The sequence below is a fragment of the Chrysemys picta genome, chromosome 1 (assembly GCF_011386835.1).
Source record: "Chrysemys picta bellii isolate R12L10 chromosome 1, ASM1138683v2, whole genome shotgun sequence".
In the NCBI taxonomy this organism is placed as follows: Eukaryota; Metazoa; Chordata; order Testudines; family Emydidae; genus Chrysemys; species Chrysemys picta.
This window is the reverse complement of record NC_088791.1, coordinates 5,354,613-5,375,911: the sequence shown is the minus strand read 5'-3', so window position 1 is coordinate 5,375,911 and position 21,299 is coordinate 5,354,613. Positions and strand designations below refer to the sequence as shown.

Genomic DNA, 21,299 nt, shown 5'->3' with positions numbered 1-21,299 from the left:
CAAAAAAGTCTGTTGCGGGAACTGGCAAATAATGAAGAGGACAGGTCATTGATCTGGGTTGTAGTACAGCTAAATGTAAATATCGACATCTAGGAAGAAAGAACATAGGCCAGACTTACAGGATGGGGGACTCTATCCTGGGAAGCAGCGACTCTGTGAAAGATTTGGGGGTGGGGATGGATAACCCTGCTCTACAGCCAAAATGCTTCTGAAATAAATGTAGTCAAACTTTACTAATTCTGGGTCACTGAGAACGAAAATGATGCTTAAAATTGTTGATTGGCTCTAGTTTTCAAGATATGCTATTGGGTCAGTATATACGACCCTTGACTTGGGAATGGTGGAGGATAAGTGAGTTATAAAGTGAAGGGATCTCAATTTAAACCAGAAATGACTAAAATACATCTTTGCCTGGATCTATGAATAAATCTATGACTGGGTTTGGACAGTACTTGCTTTTTAGGCAAAACAATGAATGATGCAATCTGAAGCTGGTATTGCGTCATACATGATATGAATTGCATCATGTTATTCCTAGAAGTCATGGATGATGCAATCATAACGAAGCTTACATCACTCTGCTGAACAAATTGCCCTCTATCAGCTCTAGAAATCATACAGTGTCGGGCTCCCTTATTTGTCAGTGTTTGATTTTGCAAAGGGACACATTTCTGTTTAGCCAAAGTGAACAGAGATGCCCGGTACTTGTGTGAACAGTGCAGATAACTTCTGCTATGTTTGTGGTGAAGTGACTTTTGCATCACAAAAGCGCAGTATAACCACTATGGTTAAGAAAGTCTATCACCTTTATTTTGGCTGCAAAATTGGAGATCAGGACAAGAGGTGGGCCCCACACATATGCTGCAACACTTGTGCAACAAATCTTCACCAGTGGTTGAACAGGAAAAGGAAATCTATGCCTTTTGCAGTGCCAATGATTTGGAGACAGCCAACAGATCATACCAGCAATTGTTACTTCTGCATGGTGCCTCCAGTTGGGAAAGGTGTGTCAAAGAAGAAAAAGTGGACTGTGCATTATCCAAACATTCCATCAGCTATACGCCTAGTACCCCACGGAGAAGGACTGCCGGTTCCTGATGCACCAGAATCATTCTCACTTGAGTCAGACGAGGAAGAGGAAAAGGATGAAACTTCTGGTCCTGAACCATCAATGTCACAGGACCCACATTTTCTCCCATCCTCCTCCTCTGAACCACACCTCATAACACAAGGTGAACTGAATGACCTTGTCAGGGATTTGGAACTACCCAAGAGTAAGGCAGAGCTGTTGGGCTCCAGACTACAGCAGTGGAATCTCCTGGCAGGTGATGTTAGGGTTTCCATGTTCTGTGACCATCAAAAGGATCTTGTCCCATTCTTCTTCATGGAAGGTGATCTTGTAGCCTGCAACAACATCGATGGTGTGATGGCAGCCCTCAACATCGTTCATGATCCAGATGAGTGGAGACTGTTCATTGATTCATCGAAGATGAGTCTTAAAGCTGTTTTACTGCATAATGGCAATGTTTTGCCATCAATTCCAGTTGGTCATGCAGTCCATATGAAGGAAACCTATGACAACATGAAACAACTTTTGAGGTGCATAAACTATGACCAACATCAGTGGCAGCTTTATGGCGATTTGAAGGTTGTTGCTCTCTTGCTTGGTCTGCAGACTGGATACACAAAGTACTGCTGTTTTCTCTGCGAATGGGATAGTTGTGCAAGAGATTCCCACTACATCAAGAAAGATTGGCCACTCCGACAGTCATTGGAGCCTGGGAGGAAAAGTCTTCAGCATCCACCACTTGTTGAATCAAGGAAGATTTTGTTACCACCCTTACACATCAAGCTGGGTCTGATGAAGAACTTTGTCAAGGCCATTAACAAAACACAAGCAGCTTTCAAGTACCTCCGTGGAAAATTTCCAAGGTTAAGTGAAGCTAAGATAAAGGAAGGTGTCTTTGTTGGTCCTCAGATTCGTGAACTTCTTCAAGATGATGCATTTGACCATGCACTGTGTGGCAAGGAAAAGACGGCACGGAAAGCCTTCCAGTTAGTGGCAATAAATTTTCTCGGAAACAACAAGGCAGACAACTACAGGTTGTTGGTGGAAAACCTCCTCAAGGCATACAAAAGCCTTGGCTGCAACATGTCACTAAAGATACATTTTTTGCACTCTCATCTAGATTTTTTCCCACCGAACTGCGGAGCAGTGAGCGACGAGCACGGCGAGCGATTTCACCAGGACATTGCAACAATGGAGAAACGCTATCAGGGTAAATGGAGCCCATCAATGCTTGCAGACTATTGCTGGACAGTGACAAGAGATGCTCCATTTAATGAATACAAGAGACAAGCCAAGAAGCGCTGAGTAGACACTGAATAGGACTAAACTATGTACATAATAGTTTTTTGCCTTTTGTTTCATAATAAATGTTATTTATATAACCCTTTTGCTGATTTTTAAAGTGTTACATAAACAGGACAGGTGAAATATTATCATATAAAGCAACCATAATCACATGGAAAGACCTAGGTTTACAATTTATGATTAAAACTCTACTATCTACACAATATACATAGACATAAAATGTTAAAACTTAAATATCTTAGAAACAGTAGCCAATCGGTTGTTTTAATTGTCATATTTGAATTCAGCACATCAAAATACATAATAAATACCACATTTTATCTCTGAAGCAGACGACTTCTCAAAAATTGTAGACCAGTGTAATCAGTTGAACATGAGCTCCCAGCACAACGCCGTGGCCAAAAGGGCTCATGTGATCCTGGGATGCACAAACAGGGGGATCTGGTTTATCAGTGGAGAGGTTATTTTTTCCTCTGTGTTTGGCAGTGGTGCAACGTTTGCTGGAACGCTGTCTCCAGTTCTGGTGCCCACGATTCAAGAAAGATGTTGATTCTTTGAAGAGGGTTCAGAGAAGAGCCGCCAGAACAATTAAAGGATGAGAAAACCTGCCTTATCGTGATAGACTCAAGGAGTTCAAGCTGTTTAGCTTAACAAAGAGAAGCTTAAGGGATGGTTTGATCAGTCTATAAGTACCTACATGGGTTACAACTATTTAGCGATGGGCTCGTCAGTCTAGCAGACAAAGATGCAACAGAGTCCGGTGGCTGGAAGTTGAAGCTAAACAAATTCGGATTGGAAATAAGGCGTGAATGTTTAACAGTGAAGGTAATTGGAACAATTTATCAAGGGTCTTGGTAGATTCCCCATCACTGGCAATTTTAGAATCCAGATTGGATGTTTTTCTGTAAGATCTGCTCTAGGAATTATTCTGGGGCAAGTCTCTGGCCTGTTTTTTAAAGGGGTCAGACTACATGATCACAGTGTTTCTTCCTGGCCTTGGAATCTAGGCATAAAATTCGAATTAGGTACTTGGAAATGAGATGAGTGAAGTTACGATGTGTCATGAACTCACAGGGTCTATGCTATGCGCGGCCTTTAAACAGTCTCTGGAGTGCAGCCCCTTTGGTCTGTTGGACCCCAAAGGTCTAAGCTGTTGCACAAGGGCAGGTCCAGGACTTCAATGACTGCAAGTCTGGGCCCTCGGGATCCAACAGCCCGTGTCTGTCTGTGACTCCCTGCAGCGAGTCCACCTGAAGTCAGACTCCTGAGAGAGACATTTTACCCCTTCTGGGTGCAACACACTTCAGTCTTTGCAGCGACACTGGGGAGCCTTCTCAAAACACGGTAACATTTATTAGTCACTGCAAATACAGCAGCTGGAAGAGTCTTTTGGCCAGCATGAGCGGTAAGCTTAGGACAGAATTCACCTTGGTGGAAGCCATGGCTTTGCCATGCCCTGCTTATCTGACCTCCTTCTTCTCTCTTCCGTTCTCGGAGTCCCAGAATGAAAGCTGCTGTGTGTCTGTGAACCCTGCTTTTAACACAGGCCCCTGACACCTGCTGTCCATTGTCCTCCTGCTGCCAGCCATGCTGAGTTCACATGTTCAGCCTGCCTCGACTTCCCAGTCATTCAGTGTTAGTGTCCTGGTCTTTGGCTTTCCCTTTGTATCACCTGATCCTCCTCTCACCTCTGTAGGTTCTATTCCGTTCATGTTCATGATTCTGGTCTCCAACCAGAGAGCTACATGAATTCAAACACCTCATCCCTTCCCTCCATTCCAGGGGAAGCATTTTAACCTCTCTGCATCCAGTGAGTAATAATACAAAGGCCAGTGGGCAACGGAAGTGCACAGTGTTCATAAAAACGTTACAGACCATTCCCGGTTCGGTCACACCAGGAGAGAACAGAGCCCCTGTGTGGGGATCATTTGTTTCAGACTGGCTCTCCCTTAATCCTGTCATGACCGTGTAGGGACTAAGGCCCCAAATTATGACTGATTGTTAAGCATTGGCTACGCATCGGTGCTTTTTAGTAAAGATGGGACAAAGGCCTGAGAGAGTTAAATAAAACCCTCAAAGTCTAATGGCAGGGGTTGTTACTCAGGAATTGTTTGTTGGTTTGCAGTAGGGGAAGGGGACAGCGGATCAGGGTCGCAACCTGTAATTTTCCACATCGTAGCCCGTGAGTTGATTTACAGTTACATTCCATTATTGATTCGGGCTCAGGTAGACAGCCTGGTCGGGTAAGAAGATATGTCAGAAGGAAAGGGAACATCTGGAAAGAAAGAAAAGCTGGAAATGGTTTGGGGTAACCGCTTGGCAGATTTTATGGTCTCTGGAAGCCTGGGAGTTTTACTGGTTCCAGAGCATTCTTGCAGCTCCGTAAGCAGATGTTAGTGATGCTAGTAGAGAAAGTGATAAATCAGTTAAAGGCAGAAATAGAAGAGTTAAAGAAAGAGAAAACCGAGAAAGACAAAGAAATACCCAGCCTGAGGGCTGCTCGGATAGTGGCACTGCAGAAGCAGGGGTGTGACAGTGAGCGAGAGAATAACAGGCTGGAGCAGGAAGTGTCTGGATCGAAACAGTGGAGAGTGAAGGAATTGTTAGGGTCTTACTGAAGAATTCTCAGAATAAGACCCAGGCGGATCCTGGGGAAAGTAAGAGACAATCTTGTGCTCTGATAGCCATGTTGGGAGAGCAGAAGAGAACAGTGATTGTGATTTGATGGAGTCGTAGGCTAGGAAGGGTGGTGGGTCAGAGGAAGATCTCGACTTGTATCTTTCTCATTATGAGGATGAGAGGGACGATCCCCATGGGCTTCCTTTTTCCCTTGCGCTCTTCTGGGCAGTCCCCAGATGGCTACTGAAAGAGGGCTGGAAGCTGGATTGAGTCAGAACCAGGGAACAGGGCTCCACCCTGTGTCTTATGCCTCCACATTTTAAGTGAAGTAAGAGGGGATTCACCTCCTGTCTAAAGAAGGTTTTGATACTAGTTGGGCTTTGCAGCAGTGGGACTAGCTGGTGGGATTGTCCCCTGTGTTACTGAAAACTATCCATTCTTCAGTGAAATATGTACTTACTGACAAGATTAATCATTGTCATTTGTCCAGCCCCAGAAAGCCCTAAGCCCTGCCCCCTGCCACTGTAAAAGGAGCCATGATGACCAATAAATATCCCCAGATATAAGCAGCCAAACCAAAGACATGTGAAAACAGAGTCACTTCGGGTGCACGTCTTACACCGCAGCACCTAGATACCAGGGTAACAGGCTGCTTTGAAATGCAGCAGAGAGACAGACACGAGGGAGTGTGGGGAGCCCATTACAGAGCCAATACCTCGGCCACAGGCAGCGCCCTCAAGTTATAGTCCAGTCCTCGTGGGCCTGACTTTCCCCTGGCCCCACACGTCACCATTTACACCAGAGCCCGGTACGTGTAAATCGCCGCCCAGGGAGGACGGTGCATTTCCCAGTCTCTTCGCACAGGTATAAATGACAACACCCAGTGCAGGGCGCTGACGAGCCAAGCACAGGGCGCGTGATGGGCCGAGTGCTCCCCGGGCTTGAGGGCCAGGAATTGCCATTTTACCCTGCAATGATGGGGGCCAGGCCCCAGCTGGTGTGTCTCCATTGACTCCCGTGAAGCACTGGCCAGTTTACCCCCGGTGCGGTTCTAGCCCCAGTGATTCCAGCGGAGCTCTGAGCAACACCCACCTGCTGGGGTCTGACCCCAACGACTCCAGTAGCCCCACACCAGACTGTACCCGCTGGCGGTCTGACCCCAACGACTCCAATAGCCCCACACCAGACTGTACCCGCTGGGGGTCTGACCCCAACGACTCCAATAGCCCCACACCAGACTGTACCCGCTGGGGGTCTGACCCCAACGACTCCAATAGCCCCACACCAGACTGTACCCGCTGGGGATCTGACCCCAATGACTCCAATAGCCCCACACCAGACTGTACCCGCTGGGGATCTGACCCCAACGACTCCAATAGCCCCACACCAGACTGTACCCGCTGGGGTCTGACCCCAACGACTCCAATAGCCCCACACCAGACTGTACCCGCTGGGGGTCTGACCCTAATGACTCCAGTAGCCCCACCCCAGACTGTACCCGCTGGGGGTCTGACCCCAATGACTCCAGTAGCCCCACACCAGACTGTACCTGCTGGGGGTCTGACTCCAATGACTCCAGTAGCCCCACCCCAGACTGTACCTGCTGGGGGTCTGACCCCAATGACTCCAATAGCCCCACACCAGACTGTACCCGCTGGGGGTCTGACCCCAATGACTCCAATAGCCCCACACCAGACTGTACCCGCTGGGGGTCTGACCCCAACGACTCCAATAGCCCCACACCAGACTGTACCCGCTGGGGGTCTGACCCCAACGACTCCAATAGCCCCACACCAGACTGTACCCGCTGGGGGTCTGACCCCAACGACTCCAATAGCCCCACACCAGACTGTACCCGCTGGCGGTCTGACCCCAATGACTCCAATAGCCCCACACCAGACTGTACCCGCTGGGGGTCTGACCCCAATGACTCCAGTAGCCCCACACCAGACTGTACCCGCTGGGGGTCTGACCCCAACGACTCCAATAGCCCCACACCAGACTGTACCCGCTGGCGGTCTGACCCCAATGACTCCAATAGCCCCACACCAGACTGTACCCGCTGGGGGTCTGACCCCAATGACTCCAGTAGCCCCACACCAGACTGTACCCGCTGGGGGTCTGACCCCAATGACTCCAATAGCCCCACACCAGACTGTACCCGCTGGGGGTCTGACCCCAATGACTCCAATAGCCCCACACCAGACTGTACCCGCTGGGGGTCTGACCCCAATGACTCCAATAGCCCCACACCAGACTGTACCCGCTGGGGATCTGACCCCAACGACTCCAATAGCCCCACACCAGACTGTACCCGCTGGGGGTCTGACCCCAATGACTCCAGTAGCCCCACACCAGACTGTACCTGCTGGGGGTCTGACCCCAACGACTCCAGTAGCCCCACCCCAGACTGGACCCGCTGGGGGTCTGACCCCAATGACTCCAATAGCCCCACACCAGACTGTACCCGCTGGGGATCCCCCCACTGACTTCAGGGGGACTCCAGCTGATTTACACTCCCTGGGGATCTGCCCGGAACTTTCCATGGGACAAGATGGACGTGAGCAGTTGGGCCTGTCAGGGCCAGGGCACGAGGGCTCCCTACAGCCACACTGACCTCAGCGCTGTCAGATGAGGGGGGAGGGGACAGCTTTTATTTTATCTGTTATATGAGCCCTGACAAGTGCTTCCTCCTGCTCACAGCCCAGCAGATGGGTGGGTCATGGCTCCTCTTATCTCTGTTTGCCCGGGATTAAATTATTGTATTTGTCATGAGGATACATTTGCATGTTCAGTATTGACACCTGGTTCCCTCTTCCCCTTTCCTGGACTGGTCTATAAATGCCCCAGGCGCAGCCAGTGTCCCATGCAGGCTGCACTTGATCCGACCTTGCACCAGAGCGGCTACGCAGAGAGACAATCAGGTGAGACCCTTCAGAGCTTCCTCCAGCTTCTTCCTCCTCCTGCTCGGGGTGGCTGGCGGCAGCTGATCCGTTACAGGGGCGGGTGCCGGTGTGAGTCCCCTGATCCGGGGCCGTCTCTGTCTCACCCCTTCCTCCCACCCAGCACAGCCCTGCATGTGGCACCCTAACGCCTGCAGAGCCATGCCGAGCGCCCTGCCCCTCCCTGAGCTGGGCCCAGCATCCAGTCCTCTGTCCAGTCCCCAATGGAGCATCACTCTACTGAGCAGCTCTCCCATTGGACCCCTTCTCCCAGTCATGGTACCACGGGGATCCCAGCCCTCACCATGAGGTGCAATGACTATCACCCCTCCCCTCCTTCCCCTGCCCCAAACACACAGTGTTGGCTTCCCAGACACTCAGTCTCCCTGGAGCTGGAAATATGAGTGTGATTCAAACACCTGTTAGTGGGGGAAAGGCCCCGGGGTGGGGTCAGTGGGTGATAACACGAGAGGCTCCATGTTTCTAACACTGAACTGGTCTCTAGTCAAAGAACTATTGCAGAGGTGCTGCACCTGCAGCTGGCATTCCAGCCCTGTGCACACAGACTGGCCTCTATCCTGGTGGCACTGGGGCCTCTTCCAAACTCTTCCCTCCTCCCACCATGTTCCATGTAGGTGGCTACTGTGGGGATCTGCCAGTCCAGCACTGGGGAGAGAGGGACAGCAGGAAATGGCAAATGGCCCTTCTGAGGACCACTTTGTCTGTAAACAGGACCCTGTTGCCTAGGACCCAGGCCCTATCTGAGTGACCCTGGCCTCCCTGCTGACCCCCGATTCCTCCCCACCTGCAGCCCTGGTTCGGGGAGTCCCTGGCAGTGCGGCGTGCAGAGCCCAGTCACTGAGGAGCTGGGACCTGGCTCCCTGCCGGGTGTCCAGTTCTGTCCCTGGGGCACGGCTCGGTGAGGGCTAGAGGCAAAAGGGCCCTTCGGAACCAGGGACATGGGCTCCAAGCTGCATCCCCTCGGGCTGGGGGACGGGATCCGTCTCGGGGCCCTTCCAGCCCAGCCAGGTCACTTAGAAAACAGCCCCAGCTGCAAAACGCCTCCCCCTGTGAAATGCCACGCAGGGGAGAGGGGTCGCTCCAGGGGGTGTCTCAGGCTGTCATGCACCATCTCCCTTGTGTATATTCCCCCCCAGGGGAAGCGAGAAGATGGGGCCAGTCGCCTACTTCAGCCTCTGCCTCCTCGGCTGCCTGATCTTTAACCCTGCGCTGGAAGGTGAGTCCCTGCTCGGAGCTGGAGACCCCAGGCTCTGTTTTCCCCCAATGGGAAGTGAATTCATTTCACTCAGGGGCCCTCAGCCCCATCATGGAGGAGCAGCCGACACAGCTGGGTCCCCAGAGCCCCTTCCCCACTAACCCCACTAATCCAGACCCCAACAACGGTTCAGCACCTGCCTGAGGAGAGAGGCGGCTTCCTGCTGCCCCTGGCTCTGAGTGCAGAGGGAATCCCTGAGACCTCCTGGGGCTGAGTGTGAGAGACAGGCTGGGAGCTAAACCCGCCCCCATCTGCTGCGGCTTAGAGGGGGACTTTCCCCATCAGGGCAGAGGGGTCCCCTCCCAACCAGGGAACAGTATGTGCCAATAACATCCCAGACAAGTGACAGCCAGCTCTTTTCACTGGGCTCAAAATGGCATCTCTTCATGAGCTTCATCCTTGTGCTATGGATAATCCAAACCCTGTGCAAAGAAAAATCCTGGGATCCTCAGAGTATTTCTCTCCCGAGAACCCCTTCCTTACGTATCCCCACAAATCTCTGCACTTACTCCACATACTGCTAATCCCTCCCCGCACCCATCTGTCACTAGCTCTCTGTCTTCCCTTCCCTCTCTGGGCCCTCAGCTATCAGAGAATCGTAGAAATGTAGGGCTGGAAGGGATCTCCAGAGGTCACCTTGTCCAGCCCCCCACACTGAGGCAGGACCAAGTAAATCTACATCATCCTTGACACGTGTTTTTCCAACCTGTTCTTAAAAACCTCCAGTGAAAGGGAACTCACAACCTCCCTTGGAAGCCTGTTCCAGAGCTGAACTACCCTTAGTGTCAGGAAGTTGTCCCTAAAATCTAACCTAAATCTCCCTGCTGCAGATTAAGCCCATTGCTTCTTATCCTACCATCAGTGGATATGGAGAACAATTGATCACAATCTTCTTTATAACAGCCCGTAATAGATGTGAAGACCGTTCTCTGGTCACTCCTCAGTCTTCTTTTCTATGGACTGAACATGTCCATTTTTTTAAACTTTCCTCACAGATCAGGTTTCTAAACCTTTTAGCTTTTTTGTTGTTGTCCTCTGGAATCTCTCCATCTTGTCCACGTCTTTCTGAAAATGCGGCACCCAGACCTGAACACAGAACTCCAGCTGAGACCCCACCAGAGCCGAGCAGAGCAGGACAATAACGGCCCGTGTTTTACATACAACGCTCCTGTTAATACACCCCAGAATGACATTAGCCTTTTTCTCAGCTGCACCACATTGTTGACTCATATTTAATATGTGGTCCACTATAGCCTCCAGATCTCTTTCAGCAGTACTACCGCCTCGCAAGTTATTCCCCATTTTGTAGTTGTGCATTTGATTTTGCCTTTCTAAGTGAAGTACTTTGTATCTGTCTTGATTGAAGTTCATCTTGTTGATTTCAGACCAAGTCTCCATTTTCTTAATGCCATTTGGATTCTAATCCTGTCCTCCAAAGTACTGGCAACCCCTCCCAGCTGGGTGTCATCCACCAAATTTATAAGCGTACTCTCCACTCCATTATCCAAGTCATTCATGGAAATGTTGAACAGTATCAAAGCCAGGAGAGACCCCTGGGGTACCCCACCAGACATGTTTGCCCAGTTTGACAGTAAACAAGTACACCTCCCCAATTACTCTTTGAGTAGGGTCTTCCAACCAGTTATGCAACCACCTCATAGTAATTTCATCTGGATCACATTTCTATAGTTTGCTTATGAGAACATCATGTGGGACTGTCAAAAGCATGACTAAAACCAAGATACACCAAGTCTACAGTTTCCCGCACTTCATGGGGCCAGTAACCCTGTTAAAGATGAAAATTAGGTTGGCTTGGCATAATTTGATATTGACAATTCCATGTTGGCTTTTTCTTTTAACCTAGTTATCCTGTCGATGCTTACAAATTCATTGTTTCATAAATTGGTCCAGTGTATTTCCAGGTTTCAAAGTTAAGCTACTGGTCTATAATTTCCCAGATCTTCTTCATTCCCCTTTTAAAAGACAGTTAATATGTTTGCCTGTCCTTCCTGAACAAGCTATACCTCTCTCTACCAATATTCCAGTCAGGAGATTTATCCCACCAAGTCTCTGGGATGCCGATTAAGTCATAATGTATCTTATATACTAATACTTCCAGTTCTTCCATTTATTCCCCATACTCCTTGCATTTGTATATAGACATCTGAGACATACAGCAGATTCCCACAGTTATCCCTCTTGTTGCTACTATGATTCGATTGTAATTTTCCATTTCCCTCCCAACATTTAGCCTTCTGATAAGGTCACCTGTGGGATTTTGTCACCCGCCCCTTTTGAACCTACTTCTAAACCCTGCTCACTAGGTTGGCAAATCGGTGTGTGGTGTCCCTTCAGCCTCTACTATATGCCAATGTCCGCAACCTCCCCTCTGCTCCCAGCCTCACCAGTTTCCCCATGACACCCAGTGCTCCCCACCCTTACCCCATCGTCCCCTGTGTACTCTGACGTAACCCCCTGATACCTCACCCTGTCAGGTTCCCCAATGCTGCACAGAAGATAGGAGGTGACCATCTTCCTTGAGGACAGCCCAGTTCCTGTCCCCTTGGAAGGAAGACAGTGGTAATTTTCAGTAGGTCAGACGCACGGCCACAGACAAAGGTGGCAAGGGAGTGGCAGCTGTTTTAACTGAGTGGCTTCAGCCCCATTGAAAGTCATAGGAGATAGTGGCCATTTTGACAGAGGACAAAATTTCACAGCATTTGTGGAGATCCAGATAAGCTAGAATGATGACAACTGACAGCTCTGCTCCCATTCCCTTCTCCAAAACAGCTGCTCCCCACACTGTCCTCTCTCCCCGTCTTGGACGAGGAATACGGACCACATCCTGTCGTCGTGGCTGGCTGCACTACAACTACCAATGCTATAGGTTCTTCCCCGAAAAGAAGACCTGGTCAGAAGCTGAGGTATGAGGCTCTTCTCAGGGATCCACTGGGCAGGGAGGGTTAGTGGGCAGGGGCTGAAGGGCTTTGGTGACATCACCATTGGCCCCGGGGTATCCCTGCAGAGGTGGGATGGGGAAGGCTGGTGCCAGGCCCTGGGGCTCGGGAAGAGGCACCGAGAGGGGGCTCTCTCCCCTCACAGCCGTCCCTGCTCTGGCTGCAGCCTGGTGGGGCAGGACCCCACACCAGTGCCAAACAGCGTCCTCCTGCAGGGGGGTAACAGGCCTCGCCGATGTCCCTGCTGCAGGTGCAGTGTCAGCATCACCGCAGGGGGTCCCATCTCGCCTCCATTCTCACTGAAGCAGAAGGGAACATGGTGGCCAACTATATCACCCGGTCAGGCTCCAAGGATTACGTCTGGATCGGCCTCCATGACCCCGAGAAGGTGAGTGCTCAGCGCCTGGTTTGCCTCTGGCAGTTGCGTCTCCCATTGGCTAATTCCCAGGGGCTGGGCAGAGACCCTGGCCCATGAGCCCTTCATAGGGGCTGCCAGACTAAGTTCCCTGTAAGCTGTGCGCAGCCTATGAAGTGCCACGCAGCTGCTCAGGGAACCCGCCCGGACAGGACCTGCCATGGCTGGGGAGGGGCACTCCTCCTCCAGCCCCAACTCAGCCCCAGACCTGCCTCGGCCAGGGGAGGGGCACCCCCCCCAGGCCCCAATCCAGCCTCAGCCCGGACCTTCCACGGCCGGGGGCAGGGCGCCTATCCCACGGCTCCAACCCCAGAGCTGCTGCGGCGGGGAGAGGCACCTCTCCCACCCAGTCCAGGTGCTGCTGCGGGGAGAGAGAGCTGGGAGAAGACCTCTTTCTCTCTCTTCACCGTAGCCCTAGGGCAGCTTGCACCCCAAACCCCTCATCCATGGCCCCATCCCAGAGACCGTAGCCCAAGCTGGACCCCTCACACCCCTGTGCCCCAGCCCTGAGCCCCCTCCCACATTCCGATCTCCTCAGCCCCACCTCCACCACATGAATTTTGTCATGTGCACCAATATGGAGGTGATGTGTCACACATCAGTACACAGCCAGTACAGACAACAAAAAAAGCATGTGGTAAGAAATGTTTTGCTTTGAATTCATTTAGCTTGTTAAGTTATAGGTTAGTTGCATTTTACCTTTTTATTTTCTTTGTAACCAATTCTGATATTTATGCCTCATTACTTGTGATCACTTAAATCTTTCTTTGTGTAGTTAATAAACGTGTTCTATTGTTTTATCTAAACCAGTGTGTTTGGATTGAAGTGTTTGGGACCCTCCATTTGAGATAACAGGGTTTGTGCATGTCATTTTCTATTAATGAAATGATGGATTTTATATGAGCTTGTATTGCCTAGAAGGAGAGAACTGGGCAGTACAAGACGCACATTTCTGGGGACACGTCTGGGACTGGGAATTTGCTCGTGTTAATCTGTAATATAATTCAGGAGTGGCTGGCCATAGCACTCATACAGTATAGCTGGGAGTGATTTACTGGCTGACGGCTGTGTCTGAGTGGCTCAGGAGTGGTTGCTCTCAGAGCGAAGCAGTGTGAAAGGCACCCCAGGTTGGAGAGTTGAGGGGACACAGCTGTCCATCCATCCAGCTGATACCCTGGGCAATGTCAGAGTGACAAGGTGAGTCGCAGGGAATATGCCCGGCTTGTTGTTTTAAGGGAGGTTTACATTTTAAGCACTGGTCTAGCGATTTTAAGTGAGACTCAGGTGTGGTGATTGCGGACGGTTACAGGTTGTTGCTTTCTGTGTGCTTATTTCGGGTCAGGGAAGTAGAAACAGTAAAGCGTAAAAACGAGTGACCGTGAAACAGTTGTAAAGTTAGACCTGGGGGGAGGGCAGGCAGCAGAAAAAGAGAGCGAGAACGCTAGTTCCAGAGGTGGGAAGCAGAAATGAGACAGAAAAAAGCAGCTATTAGACTGGAAGAAAATGAGATGGAGCTGAAGGAGAAAGAAGCAGCCGCTGCGCTGGAAGCTGAAGCCCATAAAAGAGCCATGGAGATGAAACAAGAAGCCGAGGGGAAGGAAAAGGAGCAGAAATACAGGCTAGAACTGCTAGAAAAGCATGGACGGCTCCCAGCGTCGCCAACATCTCCCTCCACTCAAAGAATCCCCAGCTGTGTCCTGCATACAAAGAGACAGACTGCACTGAACAGCACACCCCCACCTTTGAAAACCTATGTGAAGTTCATAACATTCCTGAGGAAAACAAGGTCCCCACACGGATTGCAAAACTGCCTGGTAAAGCTCGGAATGTAATGAAATGATGGACTTTCTATGAGCTCATATTGCCCAGAAGAAGAGAGTGGGGCAGTGCAGGACACACATTTCTGGGGACAAGTCTGGGACTGGGAATTTGCTGGTGTTATATAATTCAGGAGTGGCTGGCTATAGCATTCTTACGGTGGAGCTGGGAGTGATTTACATGCTAGAGCAGCATCTCTCAAATAGGGCCACCGTATGAACAGGGGACCAGTGTGATTTCCCCACCTTCCTGAGGGCGGTGGGGCTTGGGCTTCGGCACTGGGGTGCTGGGTAACAGGCTCTGGCTGTGTGGCGGGGGACTCCATCCCCCAGCCACGGGGTTTCCGGCTCCAGCCCTGGACTCAACCCTCCCACTGCTCCTGGCCCTCCCTGCCTCCCTCCCCACCTTCCCATCTAGGGCTTAATTTGTCCCGCTGCTTGCAAAGGCTGAGTAAGGGTACGTCTATACTTACCCGCTGGTTCGGCGGCAAGCAATCGATCTTCTGGGATCGATTTATCGCATCTTGTCTAGACGCGATAAATCGATCCCGGAAGTGCTCGCTGTCGATGCCGGTAATCCTGCTCCGCGAGAGGAGTAGGTGGAGTCGACGGGGAGGCCTGCCTGCCGCGTGTGGACCCGCGGTAAGTACCTTTAAGTTCGAACTAAGATATTTCGACTTCAGCTACGTTATTCACGTAGCTGAAGTTGCGTATCTTAGTTCGAACTGGGGGCTTAGTGTGGACCAGCCCTAAGTCTGCTGTGAAAAGTGATATTAACAAATATACCAACAACCCTTTTCACAGTAGCATATTTACTAGCTAGCACGTCTAAAAAACAAAATCAACCAAATAAAGCAAAACATGCGAAGCACCTTCTTTGTGTTTCTATTCTGTTTAGGTCCAGTGAAGAATAGAGACAATTGTACATCACTTTTATTATTGAGTCTGCCAAAAAAAACCCAAAACCCTACATCAATAAATTACAATGATTTGGATGTGGATCTGTACATATTTATTTGTTTTTCCTAAAATTAATAAAGTAATTTAGGAAAAATTGTCAGAGCGGCCACCAGCAAGGGTTGGTGGCCACACTGAGGCCACCAAAAAATGTGTTGTGATATTCTCTGTGCTAGGGACTGTGTGAGAACAGATCAGGAGCGGTAGCTCTCACAGAAGAGCAGGGTAAAAGGCACCCCAGGTTGGAGAGTTGAGGGGACACAGCCCTCCATCAGTCCAGATTATACCCTGGGTCACATCACATGGGGTCAGGAATCAGGGGGTAGCCGTGTTAGTCTGTATCTACAAAAACAACAAGGAGTCTGGTGGCACCTTAAAGACTAACAGATTTATTTGGGCATAAGCTTTCGTGAGTAAAAACCTCACTTCTTCGGATGCATCCGAAGAAGTGAGGTTTTTACTCACGAAAGCTTATGCCCAAATAAATCTGTTAGTCTTTAAGGTGCCACCAGACTCCTTGTTGTTTTTATGGGGTCAGGAGGCTCCCTGAACAGCACACACAGACTCAGCCCAAGGATCCCCTGCCCCAGACTGGAGGCTGGGCTGGACCCAGTGCGGGAGGAGTGAGAGGCTCTGTATCCCGTTTTCTAGTGTCCTCAGTCATCCAGCTCCCCCCGGCCTGGCAATGGATTGGATCCAGTTCTCTAACCCCCCAAAGCCGGCTAGTCCCCCCATGAGCTGAGGCCAGGCCAGAGTCAGCACCCCCAGAGGTGAAAGGCCCCATGTCCCCTTCTCTGATTCTACTGCACTAGCCAGTCCTGCTAACTTGGGGCCAGGCTGACGCTGAGCCCACTGGAGGGGAAAGGCCCCGTGTCCCATTCACTGATCCATCCAGCGTCTCCATCACAGATGCACTTTTATTTTGCTTACACAGGACAAGATCACCCATCTTAAAACCACCAGTGCCCCACGGCGGGCTGTGTCCACTAGGGACTAGAACACACTGCAGAGTGACTGCGTCATGGTGTGAAGATTTGTTAATACAGGCAAAGAGCTTGGAAGGGAGAAGGTGAAGTTCATGTGCTAAGTGTTACTATTAGATCAGTGTCTCCAGGTCCCGTCCCCCTGAGCTGGCCTCTCCCCACCCACTGCCCCTCGGCCCTTCCCCGACTCTCCCACTGCCTGAGTGGGGCACTTCTGTGTTGGATTTAGGTGTTTCTATGGTGCCTTGTTACCAAGGTCTCTTCTCCGTGGGACCCCACGACCTTTCTCACCTGTCTCTGCAGGACAGAACCTGGACATGGACAGATGGCTCCCTGTATCGCTACAAAGCTTGGATAGCTGGAGAACCACGCGACCTGAACAACGAGTACTGCACTGAGCTGCTGAAATACAGGGGTAAACAGATGCTCAAATACACATGCACCAACAAAGGAGGCAGACAGGACCCTGGCCACACACTCCAGCTCTCTCTGTGGGGATGGCCTCCTGTCCTGTCACCCTGCCTCTCTCCCGCAGCTCACACTGCCCTTCTCCAGAGATAATCCCCTTATAAAGAGGTAAACCCTGGTAACTCCTCCCCCATACCTGCCAGTTTGAGGTTCAGCTCCAGTCAGAGGCAGGCCACACAGTACATTAGGCCCCCGATGATCAGTTAAAGGGAAAGACCAGAACATAGACACACACACAAAATGGGAAATGAGTGTGTAGGAAGGAGTATCGCAGAAAGGGATCTGGGGGGGTCATAGTGCATCACAAGCTAAATATGAGTCAACAAAAAGAGCAAACATCATTCAGGGATGTATTAGCAGGAATGTTGTCAGCAAGATGCAAGAAGTAATTCTTCCACTGTACTCTGTGCTGATTTGGCTTCAACTGGGGTATTGTCTCCAGGTCTGGGTGCCCCATTTCAGGAAAGATGTGGACAAATTGGAGAAAGTCCAGAGAAGAGCAAGAAAAATGATTAAAGGTCTAGAAAATATGACCTGAGGGAAGTTTGAAAAAACTGGGTTTGTTTAGTCTGGAGGAGGGAAGACTGAGAGGGGGCATGATAGCAGTTTTCAAGTACATAAAATGTGGTTACAAGGTGGAGAGACAACAATTGTTCTCATTAACCTCTGAGGATAGGACAAGAAGCAATGGGCTTAAATTGCAGCAAGGGAGGTTTAGGTTGGACATTAAGAAAAACTTCCTCACTGTCAGGGTGGTTAAGCACTGGAATAAATTGCCCAGGGAGGTGGTGAAATCTCCATCATTGGAGTTTTTTAAGTACAGATTAGACAACACCTGTCAGGGATGCTCTAGCTAATATTTAGTCCTGCCTTGAATGCAGGGACTAGACTAGAAGACCTCTCAAGGTCCCTTCCAGTTCTATGATTCTATAACTATCGCCCACTTGTTGATATGCAGGTGGGGTATGGATTCTTCGGTTTGATGCATTGGTGGCTTTTGCCACTCTGATTCTGGAGGCAGACAGGGGGCTATTTTGGCCCCAGGACAATTTAGAGCAGCCTCAGGGCTGCTCTGACAGTGGCAGTAACAACTCGGATGGCCAGAGCACAGGGGCTTCAGCCACATCCCAGCTTGTCCCCTATGCTGGGGAGGCCAGGGCTGGGCAGGGCAGCTGTCTCTGATGGGTTCCCCTACACAAGAAGAACCCCCAGCTGGCCATTAAGCCAGCTTCCTGCTGTCCGTGTTGCTGGAGAGGTGTAGGGGGCAGAGCGGGGCTAAAGGCCTTGTCCCCTTGCTGGCAGTAGGACATGGAGCTGGCTGAACAGGGAAATCTCACTTGCTAATTCATGAGTAACTCATTCTTCCTGGGCCATGCTAGTCACACGGCCCCGCCCACCCTCCGATGCTCCTGAGTCGGAGTGTTCAGCAGCATTGGCACAAATGCTCCGTCCCCCAAACTCACACTGGGCAGGATTCCCCCCCCCACTGTCTCCTACTTAGAAGTGTCACTCATCCAATCCTGGAGCAGGAACAATGCCATGTGACCTGCACGACCAATCACACACAGCTAATAGTTGAAGTGAAACCTTTTGCAAAACGATTGTGGGCACCGTTTCTGAATAACGTTCCCGGGGCTGTGGGGCTCTGCGAACAGGAAAGAGGGTGAAATTCACAGCAATTCATCAACCCCAATCCGTAGTGCTGTCCCCTGGGGCGAGACGCTGCCTCTGGGCCACGCCCAAACCCAGAGCTGTAGGAGATGGAGGTAGGGCCGACTCGTTCAGCACAGAGCGAGCCGGCGTCCCTCTTCCCGAGCTTGTCTCCCCGCTGGCAGCTGGCCAGAGCTCTGTGCTCTCCTTTCTGGCCTTTTGAGGGGGGTGTTGAGGGAAGGGAGGTAACAGCAGTCGCAGGTGGAGAAGCAGCGTGGCCTAGTGGAATTGTAGGGACTGTGACTCAGGAGACCTAACTGCTATTCCCAGCCCTGCCACTGGTCTGCTGGGTGACCTTGGGCAACTCACTTCCCCACTCTGTGCCTCAGTTTCCCCTCCCACCTCTTGTCTATTTAGACTGTGCGCTCCCTGTGGCAGGAACTGTCTGTGGGTGGGTGTATGAACACAGCACCTAGCACCAAGAGGCCCCGTCGTGCTCCCATCAGACACATTCCAACACAATAGAAGAGGGTCTCCCACTGTCACGCTGACCCAGCGTCCCTCAGGGAGCGATGGAGCCTGTCTCTGTCTGAGGCACATGGGGCTTCGTCTCCAGCCTCCTCTTCCTCGCAGCCCCATGCCCAGGAGCTGGGGCCTTCTCTCAGCAGGGTGCAATGGGGTGTGTGTGTCACTGTAAGGGCAGGAATGGCCCCACTCGCCCTTCCCCTGCCCCAGTGATTTCTGTTTTACTTTCTAGGTTTTAAGGAATGGAACAATGTTAGCTGTGCATCAAAAAATGCCTTCATTTGCAAGTATGAACTCTAGTGAGGGGAGTCACACGCCTGCGCCTGAAGAGAGAGCTCAGCGCCTGGGATGCAAAAGAACTGGGCTCCTTGGGCATGATCAGGCAACGTCCCAGACTTTCCGATGCCTTTGCTGCATCGAGGGCCTGTCCCCTCCCTCCCTGAGAGACCAGATCGCACTTCCCGAGCTGCAAACTCTCTTCCCCCAAGTGTGTCTGTTCTAGTTACACGCCTGCCCCTTCCCTCCCTTCCCTTCAGTGGCTGCAGCCCACGACAAGAATAAACTCTCCTGAGCACGTAGTTCTGTGTGTGTCTCCTCTGTTCCATTCCTGGTCCCGCGTAGAGGCGTCCATCCAGCCCCCTCTGACTGTGTCCTGAACCGCCCAGATCCCAGTGGAGGAGAGGAAGGGGACCCCCAGAGGGAGGCAGGGCCTTTTGGCTAAGGGACAGGACATGATCTCCCTCCAGATATCTGCAATACCCAGAGTTTCCTCTCTTCTGGCCCACCCATCTCCTCCTGGTCTCCTCTCCACTCAGACCCTGAGCTCCTCAAAGTAGGGACGTGTCCAGCTGTTGTGTAAACATCATTGTCCTTCAGAGCTGGAAGCAGGACCCTGCACAGTGAGAGAGAAAGCTGTAGCAGACTCCTGAGATCAGGCACTGAGAAGTACACCTAGCACACACGGCTCAGTGGGTACACAGGCTCCATGCACATCTACTGTAGGGTGCTACAGAAATCAAACTTCATTAATAGAGCAAAAGACTGAGCCAGGACTCCTGGGTTCCATTGCTGGCCTGGCCGCCATCGGCTTCCTGTGTGACCATCCCTGGGGAAAGCCCCTCCCCATCTCAGTCTGTGCAGTGGAGCTAATGATCCTGACCTGCTGCTCAGAGCGGGGAAGAAGGTAACACCCGGAGTGTCTGTGATGCACTTGGGGATCATCGGATGGACGTGTGACAGGTTCAGTCACAGAGACCCCCTTGGGACTGTCACCTGATGTGCTGAGACTACCTCTGAGCCCGTTTCCTCTGCCAGTTTGGGCCTCCAGAACCCTGCCTTGTTGATCCAGACACACCAGCCTGCTCCAACACAGACCCAGGGTCCGAGCCATGTGCCCCAAAGCTGCAGACTTAACTCAAAACAGCTTAAGAAGAGTTCCTGTCTCTAGCACCCAGACACCCAGCTCCCAGTGGGATCCAAACCCCTAATGAATCCGTTTTACCCTGTACAAATATTATACAGGGTAAAGTCATAAATTGTCCCCTCTCTATAACACTGATAGAGAGATATGCACAGCTGTTTGCTCCCCCAGTAAGTTAATCACTTACTCTGGGTTAATTTATAAGCAAAAAGTGATTTTATTAAGCATAAAAAGTAGGTTTTAAGCAGTTCCAAGTAATAACAGACAAAACAAAGTAAGTTACCAAGCAAAATAAAACAAAAACACGCAAATCTAAGCCTAATACATTAAGAAACTGATTACAGATAAATCTCACCCTCAGAGATGTTCCAATGAGCTTCTTTCACAGACCAGACTCCTTCCTAGTCTGGGCCCAATCCTTTCCCCTGGTACAGACCTCGTTCCAGCTCAGGTGGTAGCTAGGGGATTTCTCATGACTGCAGCCCCCTTTGTTCTGTTCCACCCCCTTATATACCTTTGGCAGAAGGCAGGAATCTTTTCTCTCTCTGGGTTCCCACCTCTCCTTCTAAATGGAAAAGCACGAGATTTAAGATGGATTCCAGTACCAGGTGATATGGTCACATGTTCTGCGAGACTCTAAGCCTCCATTCTTCCTGGCCTGACTCACAGGAAGGCTTGCAAGTAAACAGAGCCAGCTACAGTCCATTGTCCTGGTTGATGGGAGCCACCAAGATTGCAAACCACCATTAATGGCCCACACTCTGCATAATTATTATAGGCCCTCAGAGTTATATTTCATATTCCTAGTTTCAGATACAAGAGTGATACATTTATACAAATAGGATGACCACACTCAGTAGATTATAAGCTTTGTAATGATCCCTTACAAGAGACCT

At 50.7% G+C, this 21,299-nt stretch overlaps 1 protein-coding gene across 1 annotated transcript; it reads left to right on the top strand.

Moving 5' to 3' along the window:
- The first annotated feature begins 7,718 nt into the window (after window positions 1-7,718).
- On the top strand, window positions 7,719-19,561 carry LOC101936071 (C-type lectin BpLec-like). Its single transcript, XM_065551997.1, has 6 exons — window positions 7,719-7,917; window positions 9,093-9,172; window positions 12,002-12,135; window positions 12,419-12,556; window positions 16,644-16,755; window positions 19,216-19,561. The coding sequence occupies exons 2-6, from the start codon at window positions 9,106-9,108 to the stop codon at window positions 19,281-19,283; spliced, it is 519 nt and encodes a 172-aa protein (XP_065408069.1). The 5' UTR covers window positions 7,719-7,917; window positions 9,093-9,105; the 3' UTR covers window positions 19,284-19,561.
- Window positions 19,562-21,299: the final 1,738 nt, after the last annotated feature.

Excerpts from the sequence above, each read along its gene's own strand:
- LOC101936071 (XM_065551997.1), top strand. The coding sequence starts at position 9,106 with ATGGGGCCAGTCGCCTACTTCAGCCTCTGCCTCCTCGGCTGCCTGATC. Across the intron at positions 12,557-16,643 it reads GCCTCCATGACCCCGAGAAG|GACAGAACCTGGACATGGAC; the intron begins GTGAGTGCTCAG and ends CTGTCTCTGCAG. Across the intron at positions 16,756-19,215 it reads TGAGCTGCTGAAATACAGGG|GTTTTAAGGAATGGAACAAT; the intron begins GTAAACAGATGC and ends TTTACTTTCTAG.